We start from the raw sequence: 25,564 nt of genomic DNA, 5'->3' as shown, positions 1-25,564 counted from the left end.
TTAAGCTAGCCAATGCAAAATGGGTATCAATACCACCCCTGAACATATATGGGACCAAGACATAAATCCACCCAAACCATTGCTTGTCTCTAAGTCCTAACACTAGAGACCTGTTTGGTTGGCTCCTAGCTGAAGTTACTTGGTTAGATCAATGTTTTTCTAAATGCTAAACGGTAAACAGTCGGTCACCTACCGTTTAGCCATTATTCGAGCTAAGCAGTTCATTAAATAGACTAAACGGTCAATTAAACGTACTAAACGGATGATTAAACGAAAACGTGTACACAGCGTTTAAACGGTCTAAACGGTTGTTTTGTCGACCAGTGGGTCAGATAATGCCCCTAGGTGTCCTATTTTGAACACCTGGGGCCAAGCAATCAAGTTGATTTATCGGTTTAGTCCTTCGAATATGCTTATAAGGGTACCTAATCATGTTTCCTTTTTATTATTAAGCAGCCCCGTCTCATAATTTTCTGTCGAATTTTTATTAGTTGTGAGTAACGAAAATAGTTGTGCAATTTCCTTTGCCGAAAAGAAAGAAACAAAATAAGGCAGCTTCCGTAGGGCAGTGCCAGTGTGCACGCACGTACGTGGTTGGTTGGGGTTGACACGTGCGAGCAGCGATGGTTGATGGTGATTAATTAATTAAGGGAGTAATGAGAGATGTGGGTGGTGGGGACACCACACTTGGGGGACCGTAGCGTAGGAGAGGTAAGGCTGTCGGCCCGGGCACGGGGGTCAACAGTTGCCGCGCCCCCCCCCCCCCCTGTCGGCTTGTCGGGTCGGGCCGGGCCGGGACCCACCCCACTGCACTCTCTCCGTTGCTTTGCTTTCTTTCCTGGGACTGGGGGAGTGGTGGGTGTGTGTGCTTTGCAATTCTCGCGTCGCTTTCCCCGTCTCCCCTTGCACTACACGCACTCTAACCCTTCCGCTACACGCACGCAACCCTGTTGCATTGCACTTCTTCCAGTCAAATCAAACGATTACCTCTGGGCCTTGTTTAGTTTCAAAAAAATTTACAAAACAGACACGGTAGCACTTTAGTTTATATTTGACAAATACTATCCAATCATAGACTAACTAGGCTCAAAAGATTCGCCTCACAAATTACCGACAAACTGTGCAATTAATTATTATTTTTATCTATATTTAATATTCCATACATATACCAATTTTTTAAAACTAAACAAGGTTCGATGGACAAAAGTGGCAGCTTAGCTAGGGGGCCGGACTTGGAGTGCTACTGGTACTGTAATTCTGGCCGGCTGTTGCCAACAAATATAAACCTCTGCTAAGTACTCCATCGGTCTTAAAAAAAGACTATAATTCTCATTTTTTAAGAAGTTAAACAGATTAAGTTTTAACTAAATTTATATAAAAAAGTACAAAGGTTTATGATGCAAAGTAAAAACTATTAGCTATAGAATATATTTTTCATAAAAAATATTTAGAATAAAAAATATTGATAATATCTACTATAAATTTATATAAAAAGTATAAACATCTAACATGACATATCTTGCCGGGCTAATGTATTTAGCGCGACAGTGAACTAGTACAACCAAAAGGGTTAGATCTATAAATAAAATTTACGTATGGTTATTCATTATTAAAATATAAAAAGGCTAAAAATGTAAAAAAAAAAATCCAGAGGGAGAGGGCTCATCGCTCACGTGATGGGGACTTTCCCCCGGCCTTTTGCGATTTTGTCCACCCTCTACTCCTCCCGTTTCTGCGGGCAACCGCCTTGTCTTTTGCATTTTGTACACCCCAACAAAAGCTACCCGGGGCCCACCACCCAACGGGCAAGGCCCAAAGCAGACGACCACTGCAAAATGCTTTGCCTACCCGCTCCTTATCCCCTGTAGAAATATTACTATGTTTAACAACAAATATCAAGGTTAAAACCAAAAACTTTTATATGATACTCCTTCCATCCTAAATTGTAAGTCGTTTGACTTTTTTTACCCCAAGTTTGACCACTCGTCTTATTCAAAAAATTTGTACACATATAGTCAAATTTAAGTCATTCTTGAAGAACTTTTATTAATAAACCAATACACAACAAAAAAAGTGATATTTTGTACAAAACTTTGAATAATACGAGTGGTCAAACTTGATATTAAAAAAGTCAAACGACTTACAATTTGGGATGGATTGAGTACTACTCTAACTAAACCATTCTTTCTTTGGAAAAAATTGTTCGTTGGTTGATATGTAGAGCCACTCAATCTCATATGACATGTCATATGATATAAGTGCATGGCTATCCTACCCACACAATATAATGTATGTATAAATTCATAAGTTGTTATATATTAATATACCATATTATTTCTTGTGGTCTTTTTTGCTATATCTACCTAGGAGTATGTGTTGTGCAACAATCTTCACCACCAATATTAATGATGAGAACTCACTACTTAGATGATTGTTGAATGTTACACTTTCTCTTCAAGCCCAAACACCCTTTTGTGCCTCAACCACACATGATGCTTTCCACACATGTTGCTAAGTTTTGCACAAGACCAAAAACCATGCCACTGTTTATTCCATAGTGTAGTATTATTAATTCATTATTCTCCTTCAGATAAGATGCTTGCGTAAGAAAAAAAAACCGAGATTCTACGGTTTTGAATTTCAAGCTTAGCAGTCAACTAGATGTTGGAGCCATATCCATATGGCATTTTATCTCTAAGACCATGATATCACAACTAATAGGGGTAGACCCAAAACACGCCCAACTAATTGTGATGGGCACCCATTTGGTCTGTGTGGTATAACATCTTGCAGTTTTGGATTCCCTTACACTAGCACTGAAGCAATGCTATTCACAAAGAACTATTTTTCTCCATTATAGCAAAATCACGTAGAGATTAGCTCAGAACCAGGGCTTGAAGGAGCCTCGCGAAGCTATAGCTCAGAACTAGGGCTTAAAGGAGCCTCGCCCAGCTGTAGCTCGAAACAGAGGCTTGAAGGAGCCTCGCCAAATGAGACCTAAGGCTGTCTCCAACAGGCTATGCATCATGCAACCCATACCCAAAATGAGTGATTCACAGGTAAAAAGAGCCCTCCAACAGAAGAGGCAAACGGATGACCCATTTTGCGTCCACCATGAGAGGAGACCCAATTTTGCATCCTTCTCTCTCCTGGACGCAAATCATTGGAGGCAGAGATCGTTGGGGCGACTGGACGGGGAAGAAGAAGACAGTGAGGCTCACCGTGGATCCACAATGGCTCGAGCCGGAGCTAGAGTCAAAGCCGACGAGGGAGGCTGTAGCAGGGCATAGGAGGCCACGGCGGGGCACAACCGGCTCACCGAGGCGAACCCGCGGCCCACGAATGACAACGACGACGACGAAGAGAGGGCGGCCTCGAGGACAGCACGGTCGAATCGAGCTCGGAGCTCACCAGATCGAGCTCGGGGCTTTCCGGATCTACGACGCGCGGCCGGCGAGGAGCGGCCTGACGCGGCGAGGCGGGCGACGCTTGGCTGGGCGACGTTTTGCGTGCGGCTGTTGGAGAGAGGAAGTTTTTGGGTCTATGACCTTTGTGCGTGGGAGGCCCAAACAGACAAATGCCTCTTCAATTTAGGTGCAGACTGTTGGAGACAATCTAAAGATTGTGAAAAAAACATTTTTGTCGTCCCACATACCTACATCAATATCCTGTAAAATGTTATTAAAATAGTGCCTTTACAGTTACAGTGGACAAGTGGCCTGTGCCCCTAGCAATTAGGGGCTATCCCGGCATTGCAGGTCCCACAAGTCAGGATCGCAGGAGGCGAAAGCTTCCTACACTGGCCTGCACGCATACCCAGAACTCCTCTCTCTCAGCTCACAGATAATAGCAACAGCTCCTTTCCTCTCTCTCGAGGTGTCTCTCCCAAAACGCACGCCCACGCACAGCACAGTCGCAGAGCCAGGACCAGGAAACCACCACCACTAGCGCAGCGCCGTGATGAGAGGAGGAGGAGCGGGGCCCACGGCGGCGTTCATCTCCGGCGACCCGCCTCCAGCCGCCGCGGAGGAGGTGGAGGAGAACTCCGGTGGCGAGGGGGACGAGGAGGTGGTGGTGGTGGGGCAGGACGACGACGACCTGGAGCTGGGGCTCTGTCTCGGTTCCAAGAAGCAGCAGCCGTCGCCGGCGCCGTGCCGGATCCTCACGGCCCGGGACCTTCAGCCGGGGTCCCTGTCGCCGGATTCCTCCGTGTCCTCTTCCTCTCCCGCGGCAGGTGCAGGTGCCGCAGCGCCCAGCAAGAGGGCCAAGGCGGATGCTGCCCCCAACGCCACCACCTCGCCGGGGACGGCCGTTCCTGGCCATCCACAGAGGTGAGCAGCAAGAGCAACTCCCTTTGCACTGCACGCTCCTTCCTTGCCTATGCAGAACAACAGCTCCAAGCATGCGTAATATCAGGGGAAAAAGTTCAGAACTCTATCAGTATAAGTGCCTCCTCTTCTGCTTGTTGTTAGGATCGTAGAATGATGCATCCCGTGCATTTGCACCTAATTTGTTCCGAAAAAGAAACCTTCCTTCTTGTTCATGCACAGACAGTTTCCTGCGAAGCTGCCTAATTTGCACGGCTTCCGTTATTAAATCTTTTTTTTTGTTTTACGATGAGCGTCCTGCAAACTCAGAGACAATAAAAAGCAGACTTTTAGTTTGTTGCACACTTCCATTGCCCTTCAGATCTGCAACCACCAAAATTTTGACAAGAAAAGTATCCTTAGTATCATGTCTTCTTGGTTCCGAAAGAATGTCATTCCCTTGCTTGCAGAGCTACCCAAATCGATTTCAACTAATCTTGACTGCATTTTCCGCTTTGGTAGCAGCTATGGAGTAGTGGGATGGCCACCCATAAGAACTTTCAGGATGAACAGCCTATTTAACCAGGCCAAAGAAAATGCCTCTGAGGCTGGCACCAAGAAGCCCACCGTTGAATCTGACATGCAGGAAGACAAGGAGGAGAGCAAGAAAGGACGGGTCGTCGGTTGGGTGAAGGTGAACATGGAAGGAGATATCATTGGAAGGAAGGTGGATCTCAACGCCCATCGATCTTACAAGACCCTTGCCTCAGCACTTGAGCTCATGTTCATGAAGCCGTCCATCAGTCTTTGCACTTCTAGTAAGTCACAGTCTGATCTTTTACTTTCACTATGTGTCTAGTAGAACCTAGTGCATATTCTGATCATGTCAACCTATATGGTGTGGAGCTTTTCTGTATCTTTTCCTTTTTCCCCCGATAACCATCATGGCATCAAGTGTACAATTGCTGCAAATGGTAACACTGAAATAAATCGGAAACACTGAGTACTATCCACTTGACAGGTCAATCCGATGCTCTACTGTATCAGGGTCTGTGGTGCCATAGTTATGGCACCGAGGTTGCATACTTGGATATATACTTAGGACGTGAGACTGTTCTAGATATAGTTCCATATGTTGAGGATGTCTTTTCTGCTCTCATTTCTGAACCTGATCTGCATGAAAATTATCAGGTAGTTCTAAGTCTCTAAAGCTATTGGACAACTCATCGGAGTATCAGCTCACCTATGAGGACAGGGATGGGGACTGGATGCTAGTTGGAGATGTACCCTGGGAGTAAGTCCCCTACACTATGTTAGCAATCAGAAGTTGAACAGGAAATCTTATTGTAGATCGCTATTTCAGATGCTTATTGTTTTACTCTGCAGGATGTTTGTAGGTTCAGTGAAGAGGCTCAAGATCATGAGGACCTCAGATGCCAACGGTCTCGGTTAGTTTCCTTTCTCATTCTTCTTCAACCTAGACTAATTGAATCCATAAGTTCAATACATGCTGGTTATCCACTGAGTAGCTGGATTTATATCACTGTTATTACTAGCCAACATTGTAAATTTTGGTTCTACCATGTTTGATGCCAAACTTTCCAAAAATAAAAACCCTGCTGCAGGTCCGCGATTCCAAGGGCCTCACAAACCTACAGCAGCTTGCACAAGAGGCAGGATATGAAAACCACCGATGGGCGTTAATTTGGTGCTAGAGAGCTATACCGCTGGTGAAGCTTGAACTGTGTTTGATACCACGTAACAGCAGCCCATATCTTTGGCATAGTTGTGAGATTACTTGTGTCTAGTGGAAATAGTAGAAGTTTTTTTTCCTTCTTCTTCTTCTTCTTCTTCTTCTTCCCTTTGGTGCACTCGTTGAGCTTTTTCTCATGGGCTATGACTAGGAGCATAGCCCCCATCTCTTCTGTCCACACTGTTTTTACCTGTGAGGCATTGTCGCCCAAAGTATCTGTTCTGCTGTTTCATATTTGTGTTCATATCTGAATTCCCAGTTGCCGCACAGTGTCTGTGCTAATTGCTGCGGTCTGCAATGCAACGCCAACCACCCGAGTGTTTGGGGGGGACAAAATGTGGACGTTTGAGACTAGTGCAGTGCTGCTGAATGCTGATGGCTCACTTTGCTGTTGTCCGTGGCTGTGCCTGAGAGTGCCTCTGAACCTAACCTTGTGAATGGACAAATCCTACGGCACATTTGAACAGCACCCCAAAAGCGACGTTGCTCCTGCCATGGGCCATGGAGCACGCAGATCGCGTGGTCAGCACTGCAATGGCTTCCTTCTTCAGAAAGAGTCTGGACATGAAAATTCCTGCAAGCAATAGCCAACAGCATGAGCTGCTGATACATCAGAGGATCACACTCCAGAAATCTTGCAGCACAACCAGCAAGTATCATGGTCATCCAGGTTTCTCGACAAATCTTTCTGATCGCAAGCAACAATGCAGGATTGGTCCAAAATCTGAATCGGAAAGCAGAATACACACAGGACAGACAGACTAGTATTGTGACCACTAGGTGGGTTCACAAGGAAAATGTTTGGGACACAGCAACACAGAGTGGGACGCCCAGAATACACAAATCATGGATATAGTTTCGTGAAATCAAGTCACTGGGGAGGCCTAAACTCCATCTGGATGAAGCCGAATCCCTCCCTGTCACTCAATCTGCACGCCGTAGGCTGTACCACATTCACCTGTATGAGTCGGCACGTTTGGGCTTGCTTTGGACCACCGCCTCAATCCTGTCGAGAACCTCCGGCGTCAGCAGTGGAATGACATCTAGAGCCTTCATGTTCTCCACGATCTGTTCATGCGGTTTGCCAAATGGGTCAGAGTATTCCTTACCATGTAGACATGCACTTAGAGCAGTAGAGATCCTCTGAAGAACATGAGTTTGGAAAATGTACCTGGCTTTCTTTGGTGGCTCCAGTGATCACAGATGAGACGTTGGGGTTCGATGCACACCAAGCAATTGAGAGTTGGGCTAATGTAACACCAAGTTCATCAGCGATAGGTTTTAGCCCATTCACTTTTCGAAGCGTGTCGTCAACCAGGGACCTATTTGCCAGGTTCTGGAAAGTGGAAACCCAAGGCAAGGAATGGATTAGCTATAAAATACTTGGAACAAATAACAACAAAATAAAGATATGTTAGGTTATACATAACAAACAGATAAAACAGAGCTGAAACCAGTAGCTGCTACAAAGTAAAGTTAATTCCTGCAAAGTTATGCTAGGTTATACATTGATTATGCAGTGTGCCACCTGCGATCTTCTGATCATGAGCTAATGTCTAATTATTATGATACAGTAGCAATGCAGTTGAACACTGGTGTTGCTTAACGAAAATTGGTAATTTTACTACTTAAGTCGTGATCTCCACAAAAGCAAATGTCTAAGTGGAATTGTAGAACAGAATGTGATACAATGATTCTGGTATGGTTTCTCTTGGCACTTTGGTTCATTTGGGGGATTGCGTCCTAAAAGGTGTTGGTATTCTAAACTCCCTCTGTCCGAATGTGTAACCACTTTTTATTCAAGTCCTATAATACAAGGTGTGCTCTTCACCTCTCTCCTCTGGACGGGCGTCCATCCATGCGGCATTCAAAGTTCTCCAATTGGCCTTCTTGCCTCCCTCCTCTCACGCATGCATGAGTATCTCTCTCTCTCTCTCTCTCTCTCTCTCTCTCTCTCAACACTCTACTGCATGTTGTGTACTACTCGTTAATGCGCACAGCTGGACGAGGAAGAGAGGAGAATTAAATATGTTCCTTGATCTTTGAACCAGATATAATTACGCCTTAAATATTAGGACAGAGGGAGTAGTAGTTAAGAGAATGAGTACTGGCATAATATAAAAGGGTTCCCCCAAATACCTTGTAATTGTCTAGGGCAAACCTGCTATCAGCTGGTACGTTCCCTTTGCCATATTTGCCGGTTAGTACTCCTGAAGCTAGAGGACTCCATGTAGTCAAACCAATGCCATAGGTGCTGTAAAGTGGCAAGAACTCAGACTCGACCTGCAGAAAAGTAGTGTCCTATTAGTTCCTGTAACACAAACTGCATGCATAGGATGATCTTTTTTAGACCTTTTTTTTAAAACCATTCAAGAGCAAATAGTGTTTATTATTGAACCATGGAATCTCAAATAGAATATATCCGCGCAAGAAGGGACATCACAGTTCTCCACAAAAAAAAAAGGAATATCACAGACACAAATAAACATGAATGATTCTAGTCGCAAAATGGCAATTCCCTACCAGAAAGTCTCATGCTAGCATACTGGTATCGATCTGCTGAACTGGCATGCTTAGGCATGCAACAAACTGTATCTGAATCATTACAGACTGATGAAGGAAAATCATATGGTGCCGTCGTTCTAAAATACCATGTTTCAAAAATCATGTATGTAGTATACCTAAAGTTAAGTTTAGCCACAACAATTCAGTTTGAAATTCATCTTTGATGCTGAGATTAAAAAACCAGAAGTGTCACTATCAACACATGATGAACAGTGCCAGGTTGACTGCTTGTCTTTTGTTTCTTGGCATCTAGGCTGAATTTCAAACTGAATTGTTGCGCTATACTTAACTTCATGTGTACTACATTTTTCTGTGATGATTTTAGCTAACAAGCGCCCCCCACCCCCCCCCCCCCACCCCCGCACCAAATCTGCACTCATAGACTGAAATTAAACAATATTTTGTAACACTAACGGCAAACCTGACTATTTCAACCTCTCGGTTTTTCTATAAAAAAATGCTCACTGAATTGTGACATAAAATGGACATGGAAGATGAGCAATCCAAGTAAAGTTATGAAATAATATAACTGAAGGATGAGGAAGATCCCAAGTCAAATGTACCGAAATGCCATATGCCATGACTGACAAAACATGTAAACTAAGATGTTAGAATACCCTAGACACTCAAGATGCAGACTGAATCTCCTCTTTCTTTTTGCCGAATCGAGGCTGTCCCCCATTTCCAATAACAAGAATGGAAATACAAGCAATCGACAGAGAACAGAGTTAGACTAGGAAACAGACAAGCAAATAAGACGCATGGGAATCCTAAATTAGGATCTCCTCTGAAAGGTAGACTGCATAACTTGCTGTGTCAATTTTGCAACAAAAAAAAAGTTTCATTTGGATCTACCATAGGTAATCCAGTTTAATATCCCATGCTACCATGATTATTCAGGTATCGACCAAGAAAAAAACTTGCAGTAATAGGCTAATAGCTACCTACTACTACTTGTACCATTAACCAAACCCAATTGACCAAACTTTTTTTTGTTTGGTTCCATCCTGAACTCTGTAACACTTCTGCATCCCAGTTGCATCACTTCAGTGTAGAAATAGTTAAAATCGAACTCCAACTTGTGAAGGCAACTTGCATGACTTATAATCGTGTGTAGTGAGCTCCTAACCTGGAATGAGCAACCACTGCCAACTAATTGAATGCAACATTGACAGCGATAGGTTGGTTGCTTCAGTTTGACAGTGAGTTCAGACCAATAAAAAATTGATTGCTCGAATAAATCTAAACATCAAGCTGAGTTTTTCTATTGTTAGAAAAAAATCGCTTCCAGTTATGCAATAAGCTGTCCATAGCATGGTGCTAGACCAAACCTTTCAACATCAGTATTTGCTGTTTTGTGCCTGGGATCCTACATGACGCAAAAGCATACACGACAATGCATGATTTTCATCGCTGTCTGGTTTGGTAGCTACACTATTCCTAGAGCTGTAGGTTACATCAAGAAAGATCAGATTTTTTTTCTTTGGTTTGTAAGTAGATACACTCCTGGAGACGGATTGATAATTATATCATACTATCTGCCTATCTGGTTGTTGAGAAAGGGGACATGTCATGATCATTGAAAGAAACCAATCCTCTCATGAGCAGACGAAACCAGGCAGGTTGCTGATGGAGAATGGATCTACTTTGCATCATCAAAGAAGGGTATATGTCATCATCATTGGAACAAACCAATGCTCTCATGAGCAAACGGAACCAGGTAGGTCGCTGATGGAGAAAAATGGATCTACTTTGCATCATCAAAGTGAGAATAAATGGCAAGAAGAACCATTATTCCGTGATCCGACCCACAGAGCCAATGTACGATGCTGACATACTTTCGCAGGAGCCGAAATCGTACAGAACTAGAATTAAAACCAACCAACAAACATCCCTTGGTTTGTATTTCAACAGTACTGTGCTCCCGGACATGGAAAAGACAGCCGCCATTGCTCCAGAGTCAAAGATCCGGAGAGTACGGCTGAATAATACTACTATACTATACTCAAGAGCAGTACTGACAGTTTAATTAGGAGGAAGTAATAAGCCCATATGGGATCCGCAAGTGCCGGTGAACAGCGCAGCAAGTACCAAATCCACCTCGGGGATACGATTATTTTTTGTACTAAAGAGAGAGAGGTAGCGCCGCCGCCGCCGCCGCCGCCGCATGATCTGCGGGCGAATCGGGTTCGAGATTTGGGGGGAGAATTGAATGGGTAAACGATGCTGTAGACCTCACCTTGTGCCTGGAGAAGAGGTTGTACTCCGGCTGCTCGACGATGGGTCCGACGAGGTCGAGGCGGTTGGCGACAGCCCAGGCCTCGGTGATCTGCTGCGCGGACCACTCGGAGGTGCCCCAGTAGAAGGCCCATCCCTGGTCGATGACCCAGTTCATGGCGCGCACCGTCTCCTCGACGGGCGTGGAGGCGTCGGGGCGATGGCAGTAGACGACGTCGACGTAGTCCATGTCGAGGCGGCGGAGCGAGCCGCGGAGGCCCTCGACGATGTGCTTCCGGGAGAGACCCTTGTCGTTGGGGCCCGGGCCGCCCCAGAAGAGCTTGGTGGAGATGACGACGTCGGAGCGGCGCCAGCCCAGGTCCCGGATGGCCTGCCCCATGATCTCCTCGGCGCGCCCGTTGGCGTAGACCTCGGCGTTGTCGAAGAAGTTGACGCCCGCATCCCGGCACGCCTGCAGCAGCGCCTTGGCCTCCTTCACGTCCAGCTGGTTGCCGAAGGTCACCCACGAGCCGTACGAGAGCTGGCTCACGCGGAGCCCCGACCGGCCCAGGTTCTTGTACTGCATCCTGCCCTGCACTTAGCCTTCCTGGTTCCTCGCCTGGCGATCTGCGCGGAGGAGGAGGAGGAGGAGACGAAGCGCAACTGAACAAGGCAACGGAAGGGAGAGGTGGCGAGGACGAGGAGGCTGCTCATTTCTACTGGACCGGACCTGGACGGCGACACCGGCGTCGGACAGGTGGACCGGGCTGTACGGGGCCCGCCCGCCAGCGAGACTAGGGGAAACCGTTGTCACGTGGGGTGTGTGGGGGAGGGCAAGGGGTGTGGTCCCCTCCCGCCCACCGATCATTCAGAGAGGCGCGGCCTGCTTGACACTGACATGTGGGGTAGTATGCTCAGTGACGCTAGAGTCGAGAGCGACCCCCACGTCCCCGGCGACCTGGACGGGGAAGACGCCGTTGCCGGCCAGACGGCCGCCCCGCGACCGTGACTCCTCGCCCTGGTGGTTTCTGCTGGTAGCGTGCGTGTAGCATTCACCGATGCGAGTGAATTGGACCATCTTGGGGGAGTGGTCTGCCCATATTCTTTTTGTACGTACTAAGGCTCCAAAAAATATTATTAAATTATAAATTAATTAGATTTAAAAGATTCATCACGTAAATTATAGTCAAATTATACAATCAGTTATTATTTTTATTTATATTTAATGCTCGTTGTAGGATTCGATGTGACGGAGAATCTAAAACTTTTTATAATTTTTTTTGGAACTAAACAAGGCCTAAACTCCGTGTCTCCGTCTTAAAAGCATGTAACGAAAATTATTTGTTACTCCATCCAATTCATTTTTTACAAGGTATAACATACCGTGGCAGGCTATTTCAAACTATATTTTAATCATTTGTTTATTCTATATTACATTTTTATAATTCTTTATCATTAGATAGTACATTTAATTCTAAATCTAACCTTATAAATGTTTGTTATTATATTTCAAATTGTTGCCAAATTGGTCAAAGATTATAAATTTTGAATCTTGGTACACATCTATTCGAGTATTCTTAATTCAAGCCAAACTCTCTTAAGGTTAACTAAATTTATATAAGAAAAAATAATGCAAGTTATGTTACACTATAGTAAATACTTCCTCCATTACAAATTATAACTCATTCTGGTTTCTCTATGTAGCTTTTACTATGTTTTGAACAAAACGATTTACTATTTAGAATGGATGAACTAGATACCATTAGATTCATAACGAAATATATTCTCACAGTGTATCTGCCTAATTCATAAAGCCATAAATACTGATATCATTTTTTGAAATAAATTTAGCTAAAAAGTTAAAACGATTCAACTCGAATAAAACATAGACTTGCATTTTTTTTGTTTGACACCGAGAGGGGGAAAACACAACGGTTTTTAAACGAATCAATCACGTTCATGCAACGTGAGCGGCGAGCCGGCGACGGAACCTTGCAATTGAATGTGAAAGGATCCAATCCAAATCCAAAGATCCGATGCCTACGCCCCACGTCATGTGGTTGTGCTTGCGCATGTGATGCCTGGCCTGGGCTTTTTTTATCTCTGTGTTGTGTGTGTGTGTGCACGTTCAGCGTGACAGTGTCAGGCCCCGGATCCGGACGGATCTAGCTCCCATCTTCACTGCTGTGTGTGCACAGTGGCCACGTGAGTCGTGATAGATCCAAAATCCACTGCGGACCATGAAAGGCTGCAACAAAATATATACTGGTACTACAGTAGCAGTCAGCGGGCGGGATGAAACGAACACGATGCTGCTGGATGCACGCAGCCCAGGCCCAAAGGGAGAGGCACGGCCTGTCGTACACTAAATGGGCCGTTTTCATCTTACACCCACTATTGAACTCGATTCTAGACTAGACTAGATGGAAATCCAAATCCTCCCCTGAACGTGCAGTGTGGCCGCTTATCTCTATCGCGCTTCCGGTCGCGTTGTGCACTGAGCACGTGACACAGGTTGGCCCACCCTATCGCTAGCATCAAAGACGAGGACCTCACTGATGCTAGGGTTCCAAGGTTAGGGATCTATTCGTGGCAAGATTAGAAGGAGGCTTTGGGAGCGGGTGTGACATGGCGGTGGAGGCGAGCAAGACGGCGGTGGGCGCGAGGTGGTGGGAGATGACGATTGGATGGGGGGTGTCGCGGTGGAGCTCACACGATGTCATGTGATTAGGAGTGGGCAGGAAGTGGGTGGCGCGATGAGCCAAAGGGAGCTACCGGTGGTGGAAGGCAGGGGTGGGGCGAGGACGCCACCGCCCGCGTTGTCCTATCAGATGAGCATGAAGCACAACATCTATGTTGATGCACGTTGGACCTCTGAGCAACAACCATGCCTGGAGAAACAAAGGAGCGTGATGTCGTACCTGCCTGTGCTGCAATTGCAGTCGCACACACACGTCGCTCCTGATTGAGCTGAGGTGTCATTGTACACCACCAAGAGCTTTTCTCGCTCATACTTTTCATACATACCACCAACATCCATGGACCGAGGAAGGTGTAGTTGTGATTTCTCGGACCGTTGTCACCTTTTTGTGGACCAACATTGGTTATCTGTGACTCATATATGTTGTTTTATCTTCCTCTGTCCAGCATGCACAAGCTGACATGATTTACATTAGATCAAGTATAATAACAGACTATAATTAAAAAGGCTGAATGCTGAGGTGGAAGAAATAAAAGAGGATACCATCTAGAAACCCAGATACTTTGTAATAGAAGATGGTGTCGTATCATGTATTAGTTGGTGTCGTGGTGATCTCTTGCCAAAGAAACAAAGGCCTTGTTTAGTTCTAAAATTTTTTGCAAAATATGAATAGTAACACTTTCGTTTGTATTTGACAAATATTGTCCAATCATGGACTAACTAGGGTCAAAAAATTCGTTTCGTCAATTTCGACCAAACTGTGCAATTAGTTTTTATTTTCGTCTATATTTAATACTTCATGCATGCGTCTAAAGATTCGATGTGACGGGGAATCTGAAAAATTTTGCAAAATTTTTTGGGAACTAAACACGGTCAAAAGAGGCGAACAATACAGGGAATCTGAAAAATGTAGTGGGCAAAAGGGTCCGGAGAAATAACATCATGGCTCGCCGTGGACAATGATGCCTGCTATATTCCGATGGCCTGCGTGAGTGGAGCACGAAACAAATGAAAAGAGTGAAGACAAGACGAAGCGAAGAAAGGCAACAAGTACTGACAGTTGAGCTAAGGCCCTGTTTAGTTCCCCACCCAAATTTTTTTCATCCATCCTATCGAATCTTTAGACACATGCATGGAACATTAAATGTACACAAAAAAAATAAACTAATTACATAGTTTGGTTAAAATCACGAGACGAATCTTTTAAGTCTAGTTACTCTATGATTAGCCTTAAGTGCTACAGTAACCTACATGTGCTAATGATAGATTAATTATGCTTAATAGATTTGTCTTGCAGTTTCTGACGAGCTATGTAATTTGGTTTTTTTATTAGTTTCTAAAACCCCTTCCGACATCCTTCCGACACATCTGATGTGACACTCCAAAAATTTTCATCTCCAAACTAAACAGGACCGCTAATCCCTTGTTGGGTTTGGTTGGGCCCTCTCCCTCTCCCTCTCCTTCTCGCGTGGGCATTGCAAGGAATGAACCGTGTGCAGCCAGTGGGCCCTCGCTGCTGCCAATTGTCGGTGTGGGCCGCGCCCGTGCCCGTGCGCCGTGCGCGTGTGCCCATCCTAGCCGAGCCAAAGGCACAGAGGCAGCCTATAACGGCCTACCTGTAGGGCTGTAAGTGGAGGTGGGAGTGGTATTCCCTTCCTTTCCCTTGGCCTCCACTCCACCTCTCCAGTCTCCACTTCCTCTCCTGCGCTACACAAACACAAGCCTAGGCCTAGAGGGTGGTGGAAGGGGAGCGTCGACCAATTCGTCCCGCCCTCGCCGCGCCGCTGGCCTTGCGTGCCCCCCCCCGATGGCGGCGGCGGCGATCCACCAGTTCGCCGAGTGCATCACCTGCCACGCCTGGAGCCCCGACCAGTCGAGTAAGCCAAACGCTCTCCCCTCACCTCCTCCTCCTCCTCCTCCTCCTCTCCTCCGCTCTAGATCTCGCCGCCCGCGCCTCGCTCGTCGGTTCCGGTCCCCAGTCGCCGCGCGCCTGGCGTAGGGTTACCGCACGTGGGGTGTTCGGGATCGGGTTCCTTAGGGTTTCGGTTCGGTACCGCCCTCTCGCGTCCTCGGGGATCAAATGCTCGCTCTGACTGGCGCCCCCAAGGGGCTGTTCCGTCGGACACCTGGATATCGGACTATATCGCATCGCCGGGGGATCAATCCTCCTGCCGTGCCTCTCACCATCCTCGCTTTTCGCTTGCTCGGGCTTGTGGTGCCACCTTGGGTATTTAAATTGCGTTTGCCTTCGATATGATCCAAACCCAAGCCGAAATGTCAGTCGATTGACGGGTCCGGTTCACGCCTTCACGGTGCCTAGGCGAGTAGTGGTATGCCAGAACAGGGCTACCCAGTGCTACCTCCTGCGCTGGTTTGCACTTATGGGTTATCAATCAATGTGTCTTCATCCATGGACCATCCTTACAACGAGGGCTGCTCTTGGCATCAATGTTCATAAAAAGGCGAAATGGACCTGTGTTTGCTCCAGGTGCCTTCTGGACACACCCTTCCATTTACTTTTTGCCCTAGTATAACCCCATTTTGCTAACAGGGGAGCATGCCAAAATAACACCAGTTCTAAACTAGCCATGGTATTTACTTAAATGCCAACATACTCTTTTAGAATTGTGCAAGTTACTTCAAATGGCTGAATAAATCAAGGATCCCTGACTCCTTATACGATGACAATAGTCCTGTAGGAAATTAGATTATGGGATTCGTGATTGTATTAAGTATTTTTTTTTTTCAAATGGGTGATTAAATCATGTCTTTCGATATCGAGTTGCTTCTGATGTATATGAGGCTGTCATTTCAATTGTTTGTATGAAATATACCCCAAAATAGAGGATGGTGTCTGCTTGCATTGGCAAAAGGCCTAGTGGAATTTAAGAACAAAGCATCAATAGCTTTCTGATTCTGCTGAACATACATGATATTCTGTTTTTTTAATTGTTATTATTATCTTGCATTTGAACCTATCAAGGAGTTTGATCTTGAATTTGATTGGAAAACTTTTCTTCTCTTTCAGTGATTGCCTTTTGTCCAAACAACCATGAAGTACATATCTATAAATTCTTTACAGACAAGTGGGAGAAACTTCATGTTCTGTCAAAGGTAGATAAACATTCTTTCTGTACCACGGCCTAATTAGAATGCAATTCATTATCTTATTTCTATTGATATTTTGCAGCATGATCAAATAGTTTCGGGAATAGACTGGAGTAAATCATCCAACAAAATCGTAACAGTTTCACATGATAGAAATTCGTAAGTATACGTCAAAGTTCAGATTTCTAGAAGATTTGTCTTGCTTCTTACTCTGGCAGTGGGTATATGGGTGCTATTTTTTTTTATTTGGCCTCAGATATGTTTGGACACAAGAAGGATCTGATTGGGTACCTACCCTGGTTATTCTAAAGTTAAATCGTGCAGCTTTATGTGTTCAGTGGAGCCCAAAAGGTTAGTTAATTCCCTTCCTATTTCTGTCACAACTGTACATTTTGTCACTCTACTGGTGAAATGAAACGATTATCCAAGTGCACATGCTCTCCTAGTTTTCATTACATACACAGTATGAGACTTAAGTTTGATGATAGCTCAGACCACACCTAAATTCTGTAATGCTAATATATTTGTCCTGTGATGCAAACATATGAAACCTCAGGTCTAGAGTTTGTATGCTGAAATCAAGACTCTCGAGACTTTTTTTTCTAGAATAGGAAGAAAACATCTCAATCAAACAACTCAGTTGTACCCACATTTCTGGAGCTAGTAATACCAGCTGATTTCTTGGAGCTGGACCTCTGCCAAACAGGGCATTAGATGCCTTAGCTATTCAGATTATCTCAGCGCACTTCACACTTTGTTGGAACACCGTGCTGTCCATGTTGAAAGAATGCAATTACTTGTGAGCTAAACATGTGAAGAAAAAACTTGTTGAGTATGGTTTTTGTTGTTTATTTTTAATGAGTAACTATGATCTGTTTCCTTAAATCTCTTTATGTTTTGTTTGCAGAAAACAAGTTCGCCGTGGGAAGTGGTGCCAAATCTGTGTGTGTTTGCTACTATGAACAAGAAAACAACTGGTATTTAACCCCAGTTCACCATCCCTCTTTCATCAATTGACTACCATTTTTTGGATGACCTTAGTTATCCATTATTCTGTGTTGCATGTCCCAATTGGTGATTGATGAGTACGAGTCATTGAGCATGTTTTATATCAATTAGTTCTTATAGTTAGTGTGGTTAATCTGACACTCTTGATACACATCTTTAACTGTCTTATATCCTACACTGTGCTACAGGTGGATTAGCAAGGTTATCAGGAAAAGGCATGAATCTTCTGTCACTAGTCTAGCATGGCATCCAAACAATGTGAGTCTAAAGTAATGAGAGACTTCAGTAGGAAACTAACAGCAAAATCATTTGTGTTGTGTTCTCAATATGTTTTTTGTTGGCACCGTATTCCGCCATTTATGAGAACCTCCATCTATATGATTAAAGATATTGGATGACATGATGCAGTTCTTTTTGCAGTAAATTTTCTCTATATGTATGCCACTATGTAGGAACTGGTATTGTCATGTAGATGCAGGTGCAAGACCTGTTCCCATTGAATGTAACACTAGTTTGTTTGCTACTGTATTTCTTCAGATATATCTTGCAACAACTTCTACAGATGGTAAATGCAGAGTGTTCTCTACTTTTATCAAGGGTGTAGACAAAAGGTGGAACACGCTGGCCTTACATCTATTAGGAATCTAAAATCATCAAAATGCTTTATTTGCCTCATACCCTTTTCCACTTCTCAACAGGGGAACACAATCGAGCACTTCAACTGATTCAAAATTCGGAGAGGTATTTTATTAACCCATCCATTTGATATTGTGCCATCTGTTTGATTGTAGCTTCAATTTTTATTGCAGTTTGTACTTTTGCAATGTTCAGATATGTTTCCTCATTTATCTGTCACAACACTTACTAGTCATGACATGCAACTGAACATCTTTTAAGGCTAATAGTTTTGGCAATAGTAACAAGATTTTCAAGTATATTGACTATTGACACACCTATACCATCTACTGTTGAAAAATAACACGTAATCTGTTCGTGCACTGAGCTAAGCTTTAACCTTATGCTGAGTTATTATTATTTTTGTGGAATGCTTGCTCAGGTCCCTTCATTTGTCATAGGCTTAGTGCAAATCATGAATAGCATATGATTTGTTCTCTTTCCCTGTGGAAGTGAGTATTCATCCTTGTAATATTTTTTAACCTGTTTGGATGCAGCAAATTGCTCAGCTTGATCTATCATCTACTTGGGTATTTGGTGTAAGGTGGTCACCAAGTGGGAAGACATTGGCCTATGCAGGTTCTTGTTCCAATACCAAATTGTTATTGAGAGTGTCAAATCTGCATTGTTTTTACGACACCATTTGTTAGAGCATAACAACCACGCTGTTGCGCTGACATGTAAGTTGATTACCAGGGCACAACTCCATGGTTTATTTCATTGATGAAGTCGAATCGTCTCCTGCAGCACAAAATTTGGTGCTGCGTGATCTGCCTCTCCGTGATGTGGGTCAGCATTTTCCCTTCTGATACTATTTAATTGCATGTTGTGATTTCTGTGTTTCATAATGTTGAACTGTTCAAACTTTCAGGTTCTTTTTGTCTCTGAGCGCACATTGATTGGTGTTGGATTTGACTGCAATCCTATGATCTTTGCTGCTGATGATACTGGGCTTTGGTAAGCAAAGGTCCATATGGAGCATTTTTCTTATATTGTTTATATTTCATTTCCCTTGTAGTCCTGAAGTGTTCTGGACTGAGTTGTTGCTTCCAGTAGAAACCATGTAAATTGCTATGCATACCTCAAATCTATTAATCCTTTTAGCCTCAGTACCCTCGCAAATTATTCCATTTCTCTTTTTTTACTGAAATCCATTTCTACAGGATATGCAAGTCACTGTGATTTTCATTCATTACATCTAAGCCTTTCTTTTCACCATAGCTACACCTTTTGTTATGTAGGAGTTTCATAAGATTCTTGGATGAGAGGAAAGTTGCCCCATCAGCTTCAAAAGCCTCACAGGTCTTTTTTTACCTTCCCTATCATTAATTCATGTAGTGAATGCCTGTCCATATTATACTTACCGTTGTTTTGCTATTATGTGAGGGTGCTATTCACTCTATGTTCATCAAGGATTTACTTTATCCTAATTGGTTAAGTATTACGTGCCAATTCCTTTCTTAATGATGGAGCTTGGTTTGAATTGTTTCGTTGTTTGTTCATACAAGAACTAATGTAAGAGTTGCTAATGGCTAGATGCTCAGATGATGCCCGCCCCCCCCCCCCCCCCCCCCGCGTAATTGGTACATATCGCAAGCCCTGCTTGCAAAATTTGGTTGGCTGTCTTATTATGGGTTTCTTTTCAGCCAAGTATAACCTTTATGGTAGTGGTTCTCGGTAAGGCTTTGTTTAGATGTAACTAATCCCGTCCAGCTGGAATTGTCATAAAGATTTACATGTAATATATTACGCGGTGTTTGACCTATTTGTTTTGATGCCAAACTGATCTAATTTTTGGTCAGTTAGGAAAATCGGTACTAGGCAGCAAAGGTTGGTCAGTGTTGTCTTTTTTGGCAGCCTGCTGTTGTAGCTAGCAATTTACTTCTTATTTGTGTAGTTAAACTCTTGAACATTAAAAGTAATTTAGTTCAGTACCTGAAATTTTGCCAGGAGTACATAATTTAATTAGTTGTATGTATAGTCAGACTGCAATTTTATGGCTATTTATATAATACTGCTGAAATTCTGATCACTGACAAGCTATGTGACTGAAGCGCAGTTCTCCTGCGTTTTCGAGAAAAAAAGACAAGCTATGTGACTGAGTTTGAATTCACCAAGTCAACAACACTCATCATCTAATAATACCGAAAAAAAAACATTTCAGCTCTCTGAAGCCCTTGGAAAGCTATATGGCCAATCAAAGCAAGGGACTAGTAGCGACACCGTGGAACCATCAAAACCTCGTGGTGGGGCCCATGAGAATTGCATAACGTACTGTCTTTAACTCATATTTATTTTGGTACTTCCAGTGATATGCTCTCGTCTCCGACAGAATAATAATTTCTTCATATCGGCAGGTGTATTGTACCCTTGATAAAAGGAAGCGACGGTACTATCAAACAATTCAGCACGTCAGGTTTATAGCTTAGCCTTCCAATTGCTTCCAGCTCTTTTGTTTGAACATGTTTTGACATTACTTGCCACTTGTTTTACAGGATTGGACGGTAAAATCGTGGTATGGGATTTGGAAAATCACATCATCATTGCAAAATAGCTCGAGGGAAGGCTTCGTTACCAATCAAATCAAGGGAACTTCTGTCATTACCCATCGTACTCAGGGGACCATTCTTGGCAGCGGGGTCCTGCAGGTTTTCAAGATCCAGGGCCAGCCAGGTAGATTGCTTTTTTATTTTGTTGTACCTGTACACAGAAAAATTGCCTTAGCGTAGGGGACAGCTTGCATCTATCAAGTAGATTCATTTTTGGCGAGTAATTTTGTCCTTTGAATTGAGTCCATATATATTGTGTAACCTGTATAATTTTAGCTAGGTAGGCAATTGACGTGATCCAGCGTTTTTTCTTTCCGGCACCCTGTGTAAAATAACCACACGTGGAATTCATCCGCGAATGCTTTACTGGGACTTGTGGGCACCTCGTTTCTTCTGCTGCTTGGTTCTTTGCAGGATCGAAAGACTCGCCTGACGGTTGAAAGCTGTGACCATTATGTGTAATCTAACAGTAGGAGGGGGCCATGAAACAAGGCCCTGCTGATATGTGGCCTGTGGGGACCTGCCCTGCTGGTGGATCCCTATACGCTAATCCTGGTTTGCCCCCTGATCAGAGTCACCGGGTCGGCCAGTTTTGGCAGCATATGCATGCATGAGCTTCTCGTACTAGCTGTGTGCTCGCTTTGCTTTTGTTCTAAGAGTGAGCAAATCTAGCTAGCGGCTGCCGTGCAGATCACCTTTTGCTTTTGTTCTAACATGTGGGGCTGTGGTTAGACCGACTAGCGAGGAGACACATGGTGCTTTATGGTGTTCAAATGTCATCTCCTCAGCCCGAATATTTGTAGTGTTGTGCCTGCTTGCTGGATCAACTAGGCCATGCCTGTTTTTGGGAGACTAATGTGATGTCGAGCTAAAACTTTACCTAGCTCGTTTGTTGTTAGAAGTTTGGTTGTTTGGCCATGCCTACGTGCGGCATAGAGAAACAGCAGCAAAGTTGGGGCCAGAGCAAAACGGCTGTCCCTAATTGCTGAGTTTAGGTAGGCATGGCGATGTCGTGAGTGAGCTTGAAACAAGAAGCGGTTGAATTTGAGGTCTTGCATGGATTCTTTTCCATCCTTTAGGGTGTCCCTAACTAGTCGATTTGAGCAATCAATTTGATTGCTGATTGTGCTCAGGATTTGACGTGGTGGAGAGAGAAGGCTATTAAAAGTACGTATTTTCTCCTAACTCATATTATCATATCTAGTATAAAAAGTTGTTCGGCCGATGGTTTCTGCCGCTGATAAGACGGATGAGAAAAAAACACTGTTTCATGACTAATAAGTTCAAGCAGAGCTGCTAGTGGAGCTATTTTTTTTTTTTTAAAAAAAACACTACTCCACCAGAAAAATAGTGTTGTGTACCAAACGAGGCTTTAATTTTCTCAATATTACATTGCATCAGCCAAATTACAATACATTTCTGATTGAATCAACATGTTCATCCACATATATATATATAACATTAAACGTGCATGATGATCAAGTAGAGTAGACAGAAAAACAAGAACGGAGGCATCCATCCAAGTCCATTTTCAGATTGGGCTCCCGAATCCAAAGCCCCAGGAGCAGCCGGTGGCGGCAGCCGCAGCAGCAGCAGAGTGGTGGCTGGCCTCCCTGGCGCTCCACCTCCGGACGAGCTCCTTGTACTCCTCCTCCTCCACGATGGCGGCGCCGACCTTGCTCTTCCACGACTGCTCCGCCTTGGCGAGCTCCATCTCGGCGTCCTTGATGAGCGAGTCGAGGTCCAGACCCAGGTCCAGCCCAATGTCCAGGCTCACGCCCAGCCCCTTCTCGATCTCCTTGCTCCTGGCCCAGTACCTGTCCTCCAGCATCGCCAGGAACTCGTCCTCCACCTTCTCCACGTCCGCCGCCGACGCCGCCTCCTCCGACGACAGCTCCATCAACAGGCACGGCTTCTCGTCCTCCTCCTCCTCTTCCTCCTCCTCCACCGTGTCCGGCGGCAGCGGCCGGCTCGACGACCTCGACGACACCCTGCTCTTCTCCATGGTGATGAACCCCGCGCCTTCCTCCTCGTCCACGTCCTCCGCCGCCACGCCGAAGGCCGTCCCGGCCCCGCCGCCGTCCATCTCGGCCATCGAGTTCTCGATGGTGATGAAGCCGCCACGGTCAGAGCGGATGGACGTGGCACGGCGCGCCAAACCGCCGGATGCCGCCGCTGCCGCCACCTGCCGGTTGCGGAGGCAGCTCAGGTCCGGCAGGCAAGAGGCGTAGGAGCCTGCTTTGCCCTTGTTCTTCTTCTCCCTTGCTTGACCTAAGTCACCATGGACGCACGTACGTTGTTTTTTCTCCTTTTTTTTAAGCAAATAAGCACAATTGCATCGCCTAAACTGTAGCTATATTTATACAGTATATACATGAACATAGTGAAGTGCATCAAGAAATTGAGATCATACTATTTATCATGTGGCAATTGATTCCATGTATTATATATATCCGTCCTCAAATATAAATGGTTTTCAGTTCCTCTAAGTCAAACTATTATAAGCTTAACCAAATTTATAGAACAAACATGATATCAAATAAGCTTAATTAGACACATTATGAAATATATTATCATAATTTGCATCTTTAATGTGGGAATTTGTTACTACTCTTTGATTATCTACACATGAACTTGGTTAAATTGAGTCATGGTCATCAAAAGCACGAGCGTCAAAACTCACTAGAATGAAGAGTTCTTCCTAACCATGCATGAACATGCATGGTATATATGTTCTATATAATGAACACAACAGGTCATACTTGAAGAGAGCTAGTACAAACTAGCTAGCTTCTCATCAGGAATTTAAAGTTCATTCATTTTGATGAAATAATCTGTTTGCCTACCAATATATTGCATGCATGTATTCATACTAGGTGTAAATAAAAAGCTCTGCACATACCATTGTTAGCAGCCCCATGGTTGTCCTCGTGCTGATCCATCACTCTGCAGTAGACGCTGACGGTGAGCACCGCACCGGCCGCCGCCCCGCCCAGCGGGAAGCTGAGCGCCTTGCCTCCGAACTTGCTGGGGTTGGAGGTCTCCGCCGCGGTGGCCGCGACCTCGGCGAGGTCGACGGGGAACGCGCCAAGATCCCCATTATCGGCGGGCGCGTCGAGGAGCGCTGCCCACACGGTGAAGCCCCGCAGCGTGGCGCCGCCGACGGTGAAGTACTGCAGGAACACCTCGTCGAACGCGGCGGCGCCCCGCGCCACCCGGGCCGGCGCCGTGTGCTCCCCTTGCTCGCCGCCCCTGCTCCGCCACCCCACCACCACCCCGCGCCCCTCCGCGGCTGGGGGCAGGCCGGTGACGTGCTGCACCTGCAGGCACACCACGCAGCGCGCGCGCCGCGGGCGGAGGGAGCCCAGCAGCCTGCACTTCCACTGGCCCAGCGCGCCCCGTCTCTCGCCGCCACCGTCTGGCGGCGGCGGCGGGGAGCCCCTGGCCATGTGCAAGAGGTTGAGCTCCTCTGCCCCACCATGTGAGGAGGAGCCATGGTGGTGGCGGTGTTGTGGCGGCTTGCCTACCATATCTTCGCAATGGAAAGCTACTATACCTTAATATTATTCTCACTAGCAGATCACGTACCTGTGTGTTGTTAGAGAAGAGGAGCTAGCTAGGTGCAAGACTACTGCAAGCATATGAGCTAGCTAGCCTAGCTAGCTAGTGTGGAGTTAGCTAGGTGTAAAGCTAGAGGAGAGGAATGCGATGTATATACACACATGAAGGAGGTACAACAAGGTGATGATTTGGGTAGCATGGCATGTCTCACTTCTCACCATGTGGCTGATGGGTGGTGTGGAAGCAGGATAGGGAGGGCTGCCCTAATGTGGAAAGGGGGACCTTTGGGCTAGGGTTTTGCAACATTCTCTGGAACTTATGTTTTACTATAACAAGAGGGGTGTACTGATCAAGATCAGTTCTCAAGCTTCAGAATGAAGGCAGCATGTTAGAGTAACTTGCAGTGTGGGAGGAAAAAGCTAGTAGAGAGCCCTGTAGAGACCTACAAGTGGGCCTCTTGCATTGATTAGGTTAGTACAACTTATAATAAGCTTAGCATTTACTAAGCAAGAAATGACATGCAGAGACATTAATAATCCATGCGTTTTGCTTTAGCACTAGCTGCCCAGCTGCCTCCACCGCCCCTGACTCATAAGTCGACGTCATAACATATATAGTCGACTATTGTTGGTGTATGCATATAATACGATGGAAACAGGAACTTTTACTGTGGATATTAATTGTACATTGCTCAAGTTAAAAGGTTATTTTCTAAACTACGTACTGCTGCCATGCATTTTGCAGTGTAGATGTATAACTAATTTTGAAAAGAAAAGCATGATAAAGATGGAGATCATCATCATATAACAGAAGCAGAGGCCAACTAGTTTGGGCTGTGAGATACTGAGATCTTAAAACCACACTATCTGGAGGGAACAAAGTGCATGTGCCATGCAGAAAGTGAGGGTGATTAGCACAAGAATTATGCACAGTTTAATTCTAAAAAATCTGTATGTAGTGTGGTCCTAACCCATTGGTGATGGTGAGTAATTATCTGATAATTAGTTTAAGCAGCAACTTACATGACAATTGACAACTGTCACAATGGCCAATGACCAAGGCACATTTCTTTTTGCTGCTAGGGACCAGCAAGTACAAGACTTGCCACCTCCAAGCATAG

The 25,564-nt window shown here is 45.0% G+C and overlaps 4 protein-coding genes across 6 annotated transcripts; 2 read left to right on the top strand and 2 right to left on the bottom strand.

Moving 5' to 3' along the window:
* On the top strand, positions 3,822 to 6,277 carry LOC8056449 (auxin-responsive protein IAA10). Of its 3 annotated transcripts, none has more exons than XM_021459156.1 (5): positions 3,824 to 4,331; positions 4,830 to 5,125; positions 5,499 to 5,601; positions 5,694 to 5,755; positions 5,933 to 6,277. In XM_021459156.1, exons 1-5 carry the CDS (start codon positions 3,961 to 3,963, stop codon positions 5,989 to 5,991), a joined length of 891 nt encoding a protein of 296 aa, XP_021314831.1. In that variant the 5' UTR covers positions 3,824 to 3,960; the 3' UTR covers positions 5,992 to 6,277. The 3 variants fall into 3 exon arrangements, with proteins under 3 accessions (XP_021314832.1, XP_021314831.1, XP_002454782.1); XM_002454737.2 differs by having other exon boundaries at positions 3,840 to 4,331; positions 4,833 to 5,125; XM_021459157.1 differs by lacking the exons at positions 5,694 to 5,755; positions 5,933 to 6,277 and having other exon boundaries at positions 3,822 to 4,331; positions 5,499 to 5,605.
* LOC8055310 (probable voltage-gated potassium channel subunit beta) lies at positions 6,696 to 11,560 on the bottom strand. The gene is made up of 4 exons (XM_002452997.2): positions 10,865 to 11,560; positions 8,200 to 8,343; positions 7,232 to 7,396; positions 6,696 to 7,128 (listed from the first exon to the last, which is right to left on the bottom strand). The coding sequence occupies exons 1-4, from the start codon at positions 11,426 to 11,428 to the stop codon at positions 7,015 to 7,017; spliced, it is 987 nt and encodes a 328-aa protein (XP_002453042.1). The 5' UTR covers positions 11,429 to 11,560; the 3' UTR covers positions 6,696 to 7,014.
* LOC8056448 (actin-related protein 2/3 complex subunit 1B) lies at positions 15,181 to 21,280 on the top strand. Its single transcript, XM_002454736.2, has 15 exons — positions 15,181 to 15,420; positions 16,572 to 16,657; positions 16,734 to 16,810; positions 16,908 to 17,002; positions 17,559 to 17,628; positions 17,848 to 17,917; positions 18,197 to 18,270; positions 18,358 to 18,400; positions 18,832 to 18,913; positions 19,031 to 19,119; positions 19,206 to 19,291; positions 19,576 to 19,636; positions 20,499 to 20,605; positions 20,692 to 20,750; positions 20,830 to 21,280. The coding sequence occupies exons 1-15, from the start codon at positions 15,351 to 15,353 to the stop codon at positions 20,886 to 20,888; spliced, it is 1,128 nt and encodes a 375-aa protein (XP_002454781.2). The 5' UTR covers positions 15,181 to 15,350; the 3' UTR covers positions 20,889 to 21,280.
* Positions 21,869 to 24,413, bottom strand: LOC8056447. Its single transcript, XM_002452996.2, has 2 exons — positions 23,786 to 24,413; positions 21,869 to 23,154 (listed from the first exon to the last, which is right to left on the bottom strand). The coding sequence occupies exons 1-2, from the start codon at positions 24,411 to 24,413 to the stop codon at positions 22,415 to 22,417; spliced, it is 1,368 nt and encodes a 455-aa protein (XP_002453041.1). The 3' UTR covers positions 21,869 to 22,414.

This window comes from Sorghum bicolor, chromosome 4 (assembly GCF_000003195.3).
Source record: "Sorghum bicolor cultivar BTx623 chromosome 4, Sorghum_bicolor_NCBIv3, whole genome shotgun sequence".
Taxonomy (NCBI): domain Eukaryota; kingdom Viridiplantae; phylum Streptophyta; class Magnoliopsida; order Poales; family Poaceae; genus Sorghum; species Sorghum bicolor.
This window is presented reverse-complemented; position numbering and strand designations above follow the sequence as displayed.